At 34.0% G+C, this 17,721-nt stretch overlaps 1 protein-coding gene across 1 annotated transcript in view; it reads left to right on the top strand.

Annotated features, from left to right (window-relative positions):
* Positions 1-305: 305 nt before the first annotated feature.
* The window catches only part of LOC124367216 (CBP80/20-dependent translation initiation factor-like), a 32,464-nt gene continuing 15,048 nt past the window's right edge, over positions 306-17,721 (top strand). The window contains 2 exon segments of the mRNA XM_046823872.1: positions 306-420; positions 14,703-14,802. Coding sequence (XP_046679828.1) covers positions 333-420; positions 14,703-14,802 — 188 coding nt within the window. The 5' untranslated portion in view covers positions 306-332.

The raw sequence follows: 17,721 nt of genomic DNA, 5'->3' as shown, positions 1-17,721 counted from the left end.
TTTCAAAACCGTTTATTTTTGTTATAATTTAACACTAATATTTTAGTCACATCCCTTTAACGTTTTCTGCAAACAGGAAATAATTAAGTTATAAACCTTTGTTATCACAATGCATTTAAAGTAGTATTTCAGGCATTAAATGCTAAATATGCTTGTTTCAGTCATACTCAAATCCATACCAAAGAAAAACTGTTGAAACATAAAAAGACTTTGATTTAATATGTACGAGTATGTTAAAGATGAGTTGAGATAAGAGCATTTTTTTAGTTGTTTGCGGAACATAAATATTCTTGATTTTTCAGGTGCGCGACCCAAGACGACGTTACAGCGCAATGCCGGGCAATGGCAAGGTGAAGCACCCCACCCTGGACATCTATCGGCCGCCCAGTGAGTACAGCCCTGCCCTGCAACGAGGGTTCAGTAAGTCTAAGTCTGTCGTGGATGTGCTGCCTGTAACGTGCATCCCTTGTGCTGCCGCTAGATACTGGAGTCAGCTTGGTCCTGTCACCCGATAGGCGGTCTCGCTCCGACTGCGCATGCGCAGTCGAGTGCTCTACCACCTCGCGCATGCGCAGTCGCGTGCTCCCCATCTCGCGCATGCCCAGTTCACTCCCCCCTCCTCGCTCGCACAGCCCCACAGTTTTTAGGTAGAGATGTGAAATACCGTTATTTGTCAATAACCTATTACCAAAATAACGTGGTTACTTGGTATTACGTTCCAGTAACCTATTACCGTGGTAACATGTTACCAGCTGACCCACGCTCAGTATTAGCATCTTGTTGTTACTGAATTGACGTTATTAAGTTGCAAGTAAACTGAGTCAGACTAAATCTACTAGTGTAGATGTAAAATTTTCACTGTACAATTCAATGCAGATTTTTGAATTATAGTTTATTATACGAAAACTTAACTAACTCACTACAATGTAATATTTAGATTAGTAGGCTACTTTTAAATAGACATCGGGTTTGCTTTCATTTTTTCCAGAAAACAAGTCTACGTCTCTATTTTGATAAATAAGTTTATTTATTTATTATTATTTATTTCTAATTGATATTTTATTCCCTGTCCCTACCGCACCATCCAGCTCACTCCACTACGTTATTGGTATCTCAGTAACGTAATACCAGAAAAGCGTTACCAGAACTGGTCCGTTCCTAGCTTCATTGCTTGCACGATAATAGCCTCGGCACTCAGTAACCAGTTTACTGAGTAACCTAACACTAGAAAGACGTTATGAGAACGCCAAATCATTCACGCTACCTGTTACTGAAATAACATGGTGTTACTGGTAATAGGTTACTCAGTAACCAGATTACTGAGTAACCAATTACCAGAAAGACGTTATGAGAACGCCGCCAAATCCTTCACGCTACCTGTTACTGAAATAACATGGTGTTACTGGTAATAGGTTACCACTGAATAACTATGTTATCGACACGTTATATACCGCCCATCTCTAGTTTGAGGTTTAATGGCCGCCAAGTCCCTAGATAAGCGTGGAGTACACTAGTATTGTCCTGAAAGTCCTTATTTGTTGGAGTAGCCACTGTAACTATTGAATGGAGTTTAGAATATCTATTCCTGCCCCGTCTTTCTTTAAAAGTTTGTGTTTTTTTAGAATAGACAGATATTTATAATAGTTAGTAATTTAGTAAATTCTAACCTGTTGGATGTTGTTTGAACGTTTATTTTTACGAATTTAATGAGCGTCGCTTATTGTGTACATAACTTACTCTAAAATCCTTTAGGTCAAAAATACAATTCGAAGCCTAATAAATTCTCCTGGAAGTGGTCACTAGAAGATGTTCCAACCTCCTGATCCATTTTTCAATAGTTGGACTTATTCTGTCAAAAAGTGTGTTGCCTCGATTAAGAAATTATATGAATATGTCCTTGTTGTCCTGATCAAGAAAGTACATGTGCGTTGGTCTGAAACGATTACTTTGTTCAAAAAGCGTCTACTTTCAGACGCTGTAATCTATTTCCGTCCCAAGGTATTTCCGGTCTTGTTATTCCACTGAGAAGATAAAAACACATGTCTCCCGCATAACAAACACAGCTATGGGGAATAATTGTGTCAAATTACCTTTCTAGGATATTTGAACAAAAAAAATATAGTTCTTGTAGCGGGTGCGATTTCAAAACCGTATGGTTTTTGTTGATCTTCATTGACAATCTTGTATTTACATGTTGTAACCATAAGACGCTAGTGTGTCAAATTAAATCCTTTCTTGGACATCGGGAAGTTGAAAAACAAAAATATAGTTATTCTAGGGGTGGCAACCCCATTTTAACCCCTATGAATGTAGGCATACATGTACCAAATTACATATTTCTGAGAATTTGGAAAGTTGGATAATTAATTACGAATGAGTGAGTGCTCTGTTTTTATATGTAGACATTTGTGCGTATTTTTGTTTGTCGCCACTTAGGCCTATAACGAAGTTTTTTTTGAAATATTTTTACAATGAAACATTTTCAATTAATTATGCAATGGTTTAATTAAAACTACATGTTTTAAAATGTGTAGTGATATTTAATGTTTATAATGCCAGATACATTAGTGATGTATATGTATTTAGTGACATATTGTTTGGAATTAGTTAGTTTTGTTATATCAGTAGTATTTTATGCTACTTTAATGTTATTGTTGTGGATAAATCTACATTTTTTATTCATCTTGAGCACTAGTATTTATCTTGTTAAAAATTAAATATCCAAAGAAATGTTCAAACTGCAATGGCAATATTTAAATGTAAACCTAGTTTTTAGGCGACGCGGCAGGTTTCATTACTATGCTGTAGATTTCAGTTTATTCTTTGACTGGATTTTATTTTCCACAGCGAAGTAAAAAAATCTTAAAAGTTTTAAATTGTATGCTTTAGCGCGGTGTAAACAGGAATACTTAAAAGATTAGAAATTAAAATGTGAAATAGTTTCTTAATTCCGAGAAATATTAATAACGTATTTGGATATTGACAGCAGAGAATAATGAATGGGCCTTCCGGTTCAGTCGAAGAAGGGGGTGGAATGTGTAGCAACTGAAATATGAAATAGTATTAATTTATTCTCTTGGGAATTACATGTGTACTCAATATCTAGGTAACAGTTCAAGATACCAAAAACATTCTTATTACAAAAGTTAGTACATTTTATAAACAATCGAGAACATTTTTAGTTTTTCTTCATAGTTCATAATTATATAACGGAGTTTTGATTTCTAAAAGTTTAAACCGTTGCCATATTGGAACGAAATGTTATACCAAGCAGGTCAGTGAAATTTGCCGAGGTATTTATCAAGTTTGTACCAAGTTTCAAATTGTTTGGAATTTTGGGACAGTTATCGTATCCACAAGCCGATATACAGTGTGTCCTTTAATTCTCTGGACAAATGTATAGCCTACCACGTTATTGCTCAGGTCAAGACAAACATATTTCACAATATGAACATGGGTCTCAGATACTTAGATTTCCAACTGTCTGTATGTGTTTTTTATAAAAAAGTAATATCTTAAAAAGCATTAAATTAAATTACGCCAAATTTGACACAAATTGTTTGATAACAAGGCCAGTTACTGAAAAGAATAGAATGAAATTATCTTAAGTATTTTTTTTTAATGGCGGCCTTCAAAACTTTTAAAATTTGAACATCTTAAAACTAGCAATATTTTTTTAAGAATTGCATAAATTAAGAGGCGGTTAGAAGATTTTATCACAAATCTAATGACACCAAAATTATTTAAATCGAATAATAAATAACCGATGTAGAGCAGATTTACTGTGACAAGACATGGCCCACGTTGAGGTTCTCAGCGAATATCCAACAATACAAAAACTGAATAAATGGCAGCGCTCAAAGTTTTTAAGATATTCTTAGTTTAAAAGTTTTAATGGCCGCCATTTAGAAAATACTAAAAATAATTTCATGATATACTTTTTCAGTAACTGGCCTTGTTATTATACACATTTGAGCCAAACTTGGTATAATGTAATTTATTATTTTTTAGGATATTGTTTTTTTTTAAAGACATATACAAACAGACTATGAGAAACTAAGCATTAGAGACCCATGTTCATATAGTGAGATATGTTTTTCTTAACCTGAGCAATAACGTGGTATACCTTTTTTCAGAGAGTTACGGGACAATCTGTATATAATTTTCAATAAAGATTAAATCGCAAAAAGTAACTGCTCCGTTGGGACTCGAACCCGGGTCTCTCGCTTGCTGTGCGAGCATGCTATTTACAAAATTTCGAACTTGGGTTTTAAGCTCTGGCGACCATTTTCAGTGAAGTTATGCAGAAATGTTCATAAATGCAACTATGATGACAATAAATTGCAGTAGGCTAATTTTGTATACTAAATCATTCTGAATAGTTTATTATACAAGTATTGTATTATCTTCAATACCAAACCGCTAATCTTATTTGATCAAGAACCTCGCATTCCAGCAAGAAGTTTCCAATCCAACTGAGGGTCATGTTTGTTTGAACGAGGTCGCCTGGGCTGACATCTGCTCTATGTAGGCCTACTCTCGGCTAATTCGACACCAGATGGTGAGATGTTTGTTTTAACATCCGAGAAATGTGCGGTAAGGGCGAGAACCTCATTTGCTTATCTTTTACAAGAGAGTCCAGTCGTCCTATCTGTATCCTGGACTCCTTCCACAAAGTGGTTATTTATCTACTGCTTGATAACGGGTAGTAAATTGATAATGGTGTTGTGGTAAATATTATATTTATTTTTATCATTGTGTTATTCAACATGTTATCATTTTAATAATGTTCAGTGAAAAGTGGACAAAATTGAACATTTATTTTTGTTTACTTCAAACAACGTCCTCGATCGCCGTATTTCTAAATAATAATAAGGAAACACAGAGCAGCAGTTGAAATGTGAAGGAAATCAGTGTTTACAAATTGGAAACTAGGTTTGGACCTAGAATTCACTTTGATGGCTGGATTTTAGAATCATACTAGATTTTAAAGTGGGGCATATTAACACATGTAGCCTAACTACGGAAACACATACATCATATTTTGGTGACTTGGTGTGTTGTCTTTTGTTATACACTGTTACACTGTAGGCAGGCCTACGTTGCAGTAGTTTCATATCACTAGTCAAAATCACTTTCTATAGAGCTGCGATGAAGACGAACCCTAGAAGTGGCAATGCTAAACTTCTACTACAGTGGCAAGCTCTTTTTGGCCGCTTTGCAGACTATTTTTCAAAAACCTACCAAAAATATATTTTTTCCCTCTAACGTAGTCATGTTGCATACTGATTTCTCCAGAAATAGTTATACTTTTATATTATGGCAAAATAATATGATTGCTTAAAACCTGAATTGGACTTATTGTGTAGAAAACCAAAAAGATTTACATTTAACAAACTAAAATTGTAACTTTGACACTTTGTAAAATAATAAACACATAATTACAGAACATTCATTATATACAAAAGTTATAAAAAATAGTTACCTACAATGACAAAAGGTAAAATTTATAAGTAAAATTATAAAAATTAAAAAAAATTTGCTAAAGAGCAAAAAAAGTGATTTTGTTGAAACTGGTAAAAACCAACCTAAATGCTGTAGAATCTTTGCATACTAAATGTTACTTTCAAGAGAAAGAGTTTTTCTATAGATGTACCATCAGTTTATTTCAGTAATTTATTATTTTATTTTTTGTTTGTGACCAAACTTGAAAATGAAATTTGTTGCCAGGAAACATTGAATAAACAAACTAACCAAAGATTGTAAAAACAATGCAACGATTTATTGAATCGTTTTATTATTCAAGGTTTATTGAATCATCTTGTTTAAAATTTCACTAGCTGAGCGAAACCTTGGGATTCAAACTCGCGATTCTTCAACATTTCGGGTAGAGCTGAGATTCATCCCTGTCCTGGGAATGCTCATTCCTGTCCACTTCCCACACCGGGCTCGACTTCCTGTAGTCATCTGATCCCACGGCCTTGTCCCCCGCTGCAAGAGATAAGCCTACCGCTTGGTTGCCAATACCTTGTTGCTCTTTTCTTGGACCACTGAGTTCAGCTATTTTCGGGTCTTCCGGCCTCTAAAATGTCTATAACGCTGAACGAGTACCCTAGCATTCAATAATGTACGGGTATTTTCAAATAACCATATAACTTGTTTAATAAAATAAAAAAATAAACAAAATAAAACGATAAAAATCTGTCTAGGCGCTCACTTTTTCGGAGACCTACATACTTACAGCTTTTGACCCTCGAACTGGCAGTAATTTTTCCACAAATGGCAGGCCGGTTTTAGTTGTTTTGTACTTTAAAGAGTTTGTAAAAAATACATTAAAAACATGTTATGTGTAAAAAATTATTGTTTTCAGGAAAATATGGAAGTAATTGTGGTATAAACACATTATGAAAAATTTACACCACAAAAAACTACTACGGTTTTTTTTGGTTTTTAAATTTTTTTTTAAATGGTGGGATTCCACCTTGTAAAGTGTGATAGTATTATAAATATTAGAATCTGAAACAGCCAATTTATTCTTCATTTTACCTAGTTTTAGAACATGTACAATGGTATCTAGGTACCCTTGAAGAATATATGTATTGTAAAATCCACAAATAGTAGATACACTAACTGTGCACTATGGTTACGATTATTTTCAAAACTGTACAAAAGATATAATTCTTACACTAAATTTCTCAAAAATATACCAAACTTTAGAGATATTTATACACTACAAAACAATAAATACATTAATAACCTATTTATAATTTTTATACTGAATATTTAAAAAATTACCAATATTTAGTATAGCCTAAAATAAAGCTATAACGAGCTGTAAACCAACATTATAAACCATAACCGTGATATATCTTTAATTTTCAAAATGGATTTCAAGATTTATAATGTCACTGCGATAATACCGTTACCAAAGCAGCAAAACAAATTCCACCATTGAAATCGGCAATTCTTTCTGTTTGAAATGGTGTATAAATAATGGTAGTAGTATGATTTATGAACTATATAAACTGTAAAAACAAATGCGTGTCATATCGACATTATTGCCTGTTCGAGGGTTAAATTCATTGGTGTTTTTTTTTCTCTGGATATTTTAATCTTTTAGGTTTTACTGATTTAAAAACTTGAATCTTTCAAAGGCATTTCATGTTTAAACATTTTTTTTTCACAAAACATGGTTTGCTTTTGGGTTTCAAGCTGCATTTGTAGTGGATTGGATGCCAAAATTTCATTCAGATTGCATTGAATTTCCTTAGGGAAAATATAAATGTTTCTGATCACTTCATGTGAAAATCTACTTTTTTCTATGCAGGGAAATTATTAAAGAACAATAAATTTAACGTTAAAAATAATTTACAAACCCAACATCGATGTTACCACCAACTCAAATTTGTTACTACAACAGCGCTGAAAGTTAAAAAGTTTTAAGGACGTGAATGTTAGGGTTGCTAGTACAGAAACATTTATAAAACAATGGCCTTCCCATCAACAGTGGCGATGGGACTAAAATCTTTTTTGACAGATAAGTTTATAAATTTTATTCCTCTTGAAAATCTACCAAGCACGCTTTACGGAAAGTTCGAAGAATGCGTTTTGAAGCGGACGACTTTCCCTCTTCGCCGTGTTTGGCAGAAATGGAAAGTGGCGTCGACTGCATTAGGTTATCGAAGCGAAGATGAAACAACAGGTCGTGAGTATTGCAACCGCTCCGAGCAGTGCTGTACTTAGAAAAATGTATGGGGGGGGGCTTTGATTTTCTTTCACGGGGGGGGGATGGGCAGTGGACTGATTGTTATGCTGACGACTCATTGCTAGAGATGGGCTAAATCAGTACAAAACTGTAACCGTTACTTCTGATACCGTTACTCGGCGGTACTGAGTACAAATACTGGATACTTGAAATCAGTATTTGTGTACTGGTAACGTTTTAAATACTAGATACTCTAAATCAGTATTTCTTAAATTGTAACGCTTTGAATACCAGATACTCCAAATCAGTAGCAATATTTTGCAATTGAAGCGTTATGATCGCGGTATTTATTTTGTATTTGTCAGCCTCAAATCAGTATTTGAATATTCGGTATCATTGAGGATATGAGTACTTCAAGACTAGTAAAGTAATCATACGAGAAAATATCTGTATCTTATAACTATATGGAGTACTAGATAAAAAGTATCTGTCATCATTATTTTTGTTTCTCAGTAACCGTTACAGAAAAGTAACCGTTACAAAGTACTGATTACTGAAATACCGTCTCACCTCTAGTTGAGGGGTTATTGAATACATATTATGTTGTGATTGGAATAAGGTTTCGTTAAATCTTTCGAGTTAATTAGGGAGCTCGTTAAGATCTGTTATTGTCTGCGACTTATTCAAATTATTTCATTCAGTATCCTCCACAAGTTATTGAAGCATATCCAAGCACTGAGAATAACAATTCAATAACATGTATACTCGATATTTATACACCCATTGTGTGTGTGTTTTTCTCCTTCACATGAAAATTATAATTTACAATTCATTATATAAGCAATAGGAAACGTGTTAAATATATCAATTTAAAATTAATAAATTTGTTTAATTAAGAAAAAATATTTGGACAGTGAAGTCATTTTGATTCTTAGATTAGAATAACACGCTTTAACCCTCGAACTGGCAGTCATTTTGAGTGTTTTGTACCCGTACTGTCAATATGTTGTAAAAAATGTATTTTTACTATTAATCTATAAATGCTATTTGTAATACAGTATTATTCAGGAAAGTGTGAAGAAAATCATGGTACCTATACAAATTTTACATAAACCATACAAGAATATACTACACAATGTTATTAAGTGGTGGGACTGCCCCAGGTAAAGTGTGATAATGTTACAAATATTAGAATCTTAAATAGATCATTTAGTCTTTATTTTATCTAGATTCAGAAAATAAATAATAGTATCCAGGTTCTCGTGAAGAAAAATGATAAAAATTATTGTAAAACCCACAATAATTAGTACTCGAAAGGACAAATTTTGTATGGTGGGTACAAATATTTTCAAAATATACAACAAATACAATTCTTATACTACATTTTTCCAAAATATACCAAACTAGACAAAAATATGCACTACGAAACAAATAATAAATAATTCATTAACACTATAAATCAATTAATAACTAATTTCAAAGTTTTTGAAAAGTGGTGAAACGTACCTAAATTTGTTACTGTGGATTCGATTATTTTCAAAATTAATAAAATAAATTAATGTTTACACCAAATATTAATAATAAAAAATACAATAATAATAAATGATTTATTTCCCCCAAAATAATAAACTGAATATTACAAAAAATATTGCCAGTGCTTAAAAATAAATAATACTATGACATAACGTATTTACAATAGCAGTAAATAACACATACAAAAAAAGTTTTCTACTTATTTTATTTGTAATTTATGTATTTAGAGTAATAAAATGTAAAATATAGGTTACATACTTTTAGGTTTTTCTTTCTTTTTTTAAACTAATAATTAGGCCAATAAATTGTAACAGGCAAAAATACCAAAATATAGCAAAGTTTAGCATAGTATAGCCACAAACATAGCTATAAACCATATCCATGATATATCATCAATTTTAAAAATAACTAAATGAAGGCGATCTTTAAGGCAAGTTCTATGACGTCACTGTGACATCACTGTTGCCAAAGTAGCAAAACAAATTTCACCATTGAAGTCAGCAATTTTCTCTGTTTGAAATGGTATATAAATCGTGGTGGTAGTTATATCGACATTATAATGTCGATTGCCTGTTCTAGCGTTGGACGACTTTTAAAAATCGTGTCGTCTGTTTGAGAACTCTATAGAAAGGTCCTTGACAGTAGAACCTTGGTAATGGGTTCCTCTTTGTACAAGGATGACCTGTATGGATGTAGGGATAAAATGTTACGGGGCAGCAGAGTTGTATGTAACTCAGTAAAGAATGTTATGTCGGGACCTTCGATATTCCGCTGTTTTGGTTAATTATAAAAAAAAATAGTTCAGAAATGAAATGGGTTAAAGAATTGAAATTCTGCATTGAACTGGAGTGACGCCTGTTACGCATGTGATGTGGCATGAGGTAGGCTGAGTTCGGACCCAAAGTTGCTACAGTAACTAAGCAGCGTGTAGCAGGAACTACCAAGGTAGTCTGGAATCTCCTCTCGCCGTTTCAGCGGTGGCCGCGCAAGGTGTTGGCGGAATGGAGGGGTCAACAGCCCGGTGACCTAGTCAGCGGCGTGCGTCGGTGTTTACTAATAATTAACTGGGGGACACTCCTGCACTCTTTTCGCGACTGTTAGGTAGCAGACTCGGCTCTCACCCGTCGCATCGTGTCTCCGATTTCTTTTCCCAGTCGTCAAGCTGTCAAACTTGAAATTCAATGATTTGAGAAGAATTCGGATTTTGAATGGCATTTTATTATAAGTGGGTTTCCACAATTTTTGTCAACGATCAAAATTTATTGTGACACAGCAATGTTTAATACATCCATCATTGCTACCGCATACAGATTTTGGCATTCCCTTCCAGGTAGGGTTAAGGTGGTGTAATCGATTTTGGGTTGAGTATTTTGTTTTACATTTTACTGTCATAATCTTTCAAGGTATCGTTCTTGAGAGCAATAAGAAAAAATTGTTGTATCACTTCACAAAGAATTATAGACATCTGAATTAGTCATTTCGGGCTATTTTATAATCAGGCATAATAATTGAAAACTGCTGATGATCAAGATTTCCAATGTTTACAGTAAGTATGTGATGTATGAGCTGAGGGATTGATATAATTTTTATTTTGAAAAATACGAGTTAAATTTGTCAGCTATGTATAAAATATTAACGAAAAAATATTAATTATATATTTTTAAGAATTAAAAATATGTTACTCCTTTTGGGAGAATGATATCTACAATTTGGTGTTGTTTAATTTTTTAAACAGTATTCATATAGAATCTGTGTTGATTTAAAAAAAGACTCCTAGCGCATTCGTATTTTCATTATGCTTCCTACCACGCTGGAAAGGACTGGAAAGCCGGCTACGGTTTAGTTCACCTTTGAAAAATCTCTTTTTAGATAGGATGACCGCGGCTGCCGAGACCGATATGGGTGTTTAAGCGGGCGTAATGGGCGTAATGAATGGCTGAGTTAATGGGTTAAATTTGTGTGTGTGGTGTGTGTGTGTAATATATGTTATTGTACAAAGTAATATTTAGTTTGAGTTATTTAAAAGCAGTAGCCAGATTTAAGTTGATTGATTTTTTTGACTGGAGTTATGTGTTTTGTCGTTCGTTTCTTTCTTGGGGTTAAATGTAAGAAAAAGATTCATATGGTCCTAATTTCGCTGCTATACTCGTGTACAAGTATAGAAATTATTCCTTAATTCGACCTGAGACTATAATATTTGTATGCACCTTCTGACTTCGCGTCTTTCTCAGCGTGTTCCAAAACAACATGAACCTCGTTTGGAACATAGGTGCAGTAATATGATGGGTTTGGTCGAATGCCTGTATTGAGTCAGACGAATATAACCTATTGACACTGTACCAGGTACGTGTGGGCCACACTGAGATATTTGTTTAACCATTACACATTTAAAATAGACACAGTTATGTGTTTCCTTGAACGAGTGTTGTTTAAAGGTCTATAGAAAGATGTTTAATTGGATATGGTCTGTAATTTTCCATTTTAAATTACCCAGAGAAGAACATTGTGTTTTAACTAATTTGTAACACGTATTAGAGTCGAATGTTCGTAAACCACATATGAAGTTGACAGTCTCCCAAATATTGGAAAAGTCTATTTCTTGCAGCTGTAAACTTACCCTTGCGCTTTTTTGATCCATATAAAAATATTCATGGAAGAAGTGTTCTGTTATATTATAAATTACGATTTTTTTCTATTCGGAATCATCTTGTTCCATTTTAAATGTTTGCTATTTAGAACAATTCGAGTTTTTAAAAACATTATTTACAATAACAATTAATAATAAGGGGGGGGGGGGGTGCAGAATAGGAATTGCATGGAATTTCTAACAAATATATTTGGTGCAAATGTATGTCCCACCGTCCAATCTAGTAGAAAGAAAATATATGTATTGCCTACATAAGCTGTACATTGCCAATTGTTTTCATATTTACAGTTAAATGTACAATCTAATAAAGGTATGTACCTAATCTTTTACTGGAATACGTTGTGATAGATAAAGTGTTATAGTTAGCATTATTGGTTAAACTTTTATACACAAAGGAGATTTATTTATTATGATTTGGTTCCATGAAAAAGTGTGGTAACTGAATGATACTGGAATGGTTATGTGTATTTAGTTTTTAATTTTTTAGACTGCTAGAATGACAAAGTTCAATTCTGAGGGAAATCTTAACCGATATTAATTAGCTCTTTGTAATTATAATCCTGCTGTAAAGTACGTGGAGCTTATGATTCCATAAAGGAAAATAATTTTTAGTCCTCGTGCGGAATGAAAGTTATTTTCGTTGGCTGAAAGCGAATTCTTTCTCAATCACGGCGCAACCTTGAGCTCGGCGCAGAACTTTCCAGGTGAAAGCTTGGTCTTCTGCCGGAAGATACAAGATACAGACTGTTGCTTTCGTTATCAGAACTCTGCACTCCTCTTATCACTTACCTTGATATTCCTGAAATGCGGTCTAGTAGATTCGCCTTGTCTTCTACCGGAAGATACTAGATACAGGTTGCCCCTTTCTTTATCAGAACTATGCTTTCCTCTTATCACTTATGTTGAGATTCCTGGACTTATCTAGAAACACTTGTCTGTGGTTTATACTACGTTTTCCACAGGTTGATCTGTTGACATAAGAGGTTGAAAGATCCTCGAAATCAAAATGACGATGTCCCTTACCTTTTTGGGAGAAACTTCAATTGAATCAATTTTACTGTTTCTAGATAATTTTATTAATTTAATAGTAGTTTGAGGAGTCAGGAACCCCGAAGCAGAATATAAATTGCAGATTTATGGATAGAGGCGTTTGCAAGCATAGCGTAAAGTTTAGGTAACTGGTAATTGTTTATGCGGTCGCTGCATTCCATTTGCTTGGCCCCGATGCCCAGCGAACAATTAAATACTGTAGAGTGTGGATGAATTGCCAAAGTGTGTAGGTTTATGGAGAGCTTGTAGTAATAGCTAATAACTAAATAAAGATAAGTTATTAACTAGCTAAGGAAGAGGTGGTTTTTGTGGTTCTAGCTCTTCCCTTACAACAAATTAGCGTCACTAGAATTAACCATTGACAAAAATTTGAAATTCACTGACGTGATCGCTGTTAACATTCAAAAGATTATGGAGATTGAACTTTGATTCTATTGAATCTCTTCTACCAGTAATCTTATCTCTATATCATATTACTGGGTATAAATTAATAATAATCCCCCTATAGGCTTTATTCTGTTTGTACTTACGATCATTGCTAAGTTATAAATTGGAACATGTTTAGATTAGAGTTACCATAATCAGTGGCGGATTTTCCATTAAGTCTGGGGAGGGGTCTGGGAGTGTAGGATTCTACGGTGGTCCTTTGCTTAAAAATTAAAAAAAAAAACCAAAACCCATCTTAAATACAATTTTAACCCTTTTTATAGAATAACGTTTACTGGTTTACGGAAAAAAAAAAGAATATGTATATTCGAAAATACTTGGGGAAGGGCCATGACTTCTATACCTTCCCCCTTTTAAATCCACCACTGACCAAGGTCTGTTTTTGTATAGAATATATGTGGTCTTATATTTTTAAGGCTCAAATCCAACGCTATAACGTAGGTAATAATTATAAGGTTATTTAGTTGGTCATAACCAGACAAATTGCAATTCTCAAATCAACCACCACCCGATTGGGCCTAAATATATGACTGTAATTCAGTTGGGGTGGCAAAGGAAGGCTTGCGCTGTCCTATAAATCATTTTCTAACCTTGAAAAATCAATAATATCTCTTAAATTCCTCCATGCGACGTAAGTACACAATTTAATACACTACTCACAGATTAGACACAGGGACCCCAGAATACAGCACGCATGCTGCAGAGGAAACTTTAGAAATCCTCCACGGATCATTGAGTGTTCCTCTCTGAAACAGAAAGTGGTCGGGAAAGGCAATAATTATTGCGCGGCGTACGTCGGTCACTGGTCGAGGAGGCTGTACAGGTGGTTCCTGTTCTGGTTGATCGCCTCAGACAACCAGTTGTGTCTCGGCGAGCAGCGGCACTGGTGGGCGAGATTATCTCTGTTCGTGTATGACTGCTTGATAAGTGATGCTACCTCTGCTCTACACCCCTGCTATCTCTGACTGCCTGATAAGTGCTAACCTAACCTGTGCTCTACATCCCTGATACATCTGACTGCCTGATAAGTAACGCTACCTCTGCTCTCCACCCTGATACCTCTGACTGCCTGATAAGTGACGCTATCTCTGCTCTACACCCCTGCTACCTCTGACTGCCTGATAAGTGACTCTACCTCTGCTCTACACCCCTGCTACCTCTGACTTCCTGATAAGTGACGCTACCTGTGCTCTACATCCCTGATACCCCTGACTGCCTAAGTGACTCTACCTCTGCTCTCCACCCCTGATACCTCCGACTGCCCGATAAGTGACGCTACCTCTGCTCTACACCCCTGATACCTCTGACTGCTTGCCGTAGGTGTTCGCCTGGAAGGCGCTCAGAACGGGATGGCCGCCACTCAGAGGTCGCTCAATGTCCATGCCCCCGAGTTCACCATGAACAAGATCCATTCCTCCAGGTAAGTTTGGAGATAGTGACTCAAGTTATAAGAAGTTAACTGTATCAACATTTGTTCAACATTGTAGGTAATAACCATGCAACAAATCGCCATAATCAACACTGGCTTGAAGTAAATAAAATATTTAAAAAAAAACTGTTTTGTTTGTATTTTTTATATTATGATTTATAATTTTTCACATGTTTATTCATATCTATCGTAACTTGATTTTGGTTCCGAATGTTCGTTGATCGTGGTGGTTGATTAATCAAAATAACTGAAGCTATGTAATAAATACTCCATTTTAATTGATCCGTATGTAAAAATTGCGTAATTGATATCTTAAAAGATTAATTTTCTAGGTTATTTCCACATTTCGTATGGTACCCTATATTATGTCATACGTAAAATAAGTTGTCACTAGTAATTTTGACGTGAGGTAGTAGTCTAACTTAACGGAATCCACTGATGGATTGAGCAATATATGGGTGGCCTAGAATGCCATAAACAAACTGCCAAGGCCGACCTACTCAGCTGTTCGAGCGCTTACGCGTCAGCTGATCGTCAAATGAAAAGTTAGGTTAGGTTCACATTGTTGTGCAGGTTGCCCGTCCTCGCACTCACAGTATCTATCCAGTTGGTAAGTTTGTACTCGTCCTATCGTTTAATTGAAGTTTTAGCCATACAGAACCTCAATTAATTAAATATAAGTTACAGAATATAATTATTTCAAAATTTAAATACATCGATTTTATTCATATTTTATAACAATTGCAGAAAGAAGTATCAATTCTCCAACTGCCACAAAACCACCTTGTCAGGGGTAAAATATAACGGAATTTTACACTTTAAGTGAAAATATTAAATACCATAAATCCTTCTTTTCCTTCAGATTATGTTGAGAAAATTTTAAATGGCTGCAACTTTTTCCTGTTAGTCCTTAAAAATAAGATTAACATTTGTCTCATACAGTTATCTATTCAATATTAGGACTATCCAAGGTTTTCTCCATTGATATCAAGGGAACAGAGATGATTAAAAGAATTAGAGACCAATTTCCTTAGTGCCACTATATTCAGAATATTGGGAAAAAAAATATTTTGGAGCTCATTTATTGGAACAATTATCTACCAATTAAACAACATGATTTTATCTCAGAAAAATGGAAATATTGCACTCGCTTTGCTCATCAAGCACATGACAATACTGAGACTGGAAACTTTATCAGCTGTTTTTCTGGAACTCCCAAATAACCTGGTCAGTACCTGAGATGTGGGAGAAAAAGGTCAAAGATAGTTTGAAGCTATCACACTGGGCAAGAGTAAATCAGTAAATGTTACAATTTTAGTGATCATGTACCATATATTGTTAAAAGCTGTAATCACCAGCAGTTAAATGACAGAGGTACTAATAATCAATAACTTTATCATAATGGCCTAATCGTCAATTTCAATTTCGAGCCTTGGGAGTTTTACAATATTCTGGACTCCTAATCTAATCTATTGGGGTTTTATCTTGTCTCTGTCCTGCTTATATTAATGGTTTATTTAATTATTGTATTTTGACAACATGCTCGATGATATAGAAAAATACTTTATGTAATACTTATGTTTATAATAATTATTAGAAGGAAACTGAATGTACTATACATTTTTATTTATATCAGAGTTTGCTACTGCTATCCTCCAAACGGAAACAGCCTCTCAAGGGAGGATATAAATATACTTCAGAACTCAGCGATAAGATTGATTTTTAATTTAAAACGCTTAACCATGTATCTTCCTTTCAAGAGACTGCTAAAATGCTGTCCATGGAAATGGTGTGCAGAATGCTGACAATTTGCATGATTCATAAAGCTCTTATTCTTAAAGAGCCATAGAACTTTTAAGTGAGAGGCTCTTATACTGGGTAGAGCTCTCAAAACGCATAATTTGGGAGCATAATTTGGGAGAATCGTAATCTCCATTTTCCCAAAGTGAAACTTAAGGAGGAAGGGTTTTTCACACTGGCCCCAAATTGTTCAATGACCTCCCGTTGCAAGTCAAAAGTGTTCTTATGAAAACTAAAAAAAAAGTTGAGAGATACACTCGCAATAAATTACATGTATTAAGTAGGAATAATGTAATTTGTTATTCGTTTTTTCTCATTATTATACTGTAAACAATTTCTTTATGTTTTAGGTTAAGTTTATATGTATTTATTTGTAATTTGCAGGACTACAGTTGATTTGAAAATCAATTGGAAGTTGAAATATTTCCTGTGTAAAAATATATATTCCTACTACATATGTTGGCTAAATAAAGGCATTGTTTTATATTTTTGTATTATTTAAATAAAAACAATAATATAGGTGCTTATATCTTTATCATATTTCTTTATTGTCACCAATGATAGTCAAAAGCAATTGGGTCACAATTAATTATGATTTGGAGAAAAGTGTTCTCAATAAAAGAAGTGTTGTCCTACAACATTTTTATTGTAAACTATCGCTTTGTTTAAAGTTCATTATTGTAACAATTGTTTAGCTAGGATAGCAGATAACCTTTTGGATTCAGAGTTTTAGGGGTTGTGACCATCTACATCATCATGGCATTTGTGGTAATACACAAATATGTGGTAGTCGTACCTCTTTGTTTTGTTAATTCAAGTTGAGAACATTTAGATAGTGTAGAGCAGCAATTTCTAATAATTGTAAAATCTTTATACAGGAGTTAAATGATTTTGTATTAAAGTATAATAATAAAAATACAACAAATTCATTCAATTCAAACACGGAAGGCCATATTGTACGAATAATCTGCAAATAACATAAACATGTTTTCTAATAAAATTATCTAAACTAGACCTATTTTATGCGTAAAAATACAGTACGTTTACGTATTAGAAATTAATTAATTACAATATAAATGTTTTAAATTTTAAACATTTTGAATTTATTTT

This window comes from Homalodisca vitripennis, chromosome 8 (genome assembly GCF_021130785.1).
Source record: "Homalodisca vitripennis isolate AUS2020 chromosome 8, UT_GWSS_2.1, whole genome shotgun sequence".
Classification (NCBI taxonomy): Eukaryota; Metazoa; Arthropoda; class Insecta; order Hemiptera; family Cicadellidae; genus Homalodisca; species Homalodisca vitripennis.
This window is presented reverse-complemented; position numbering and strand designations above follow the sequence as displayed.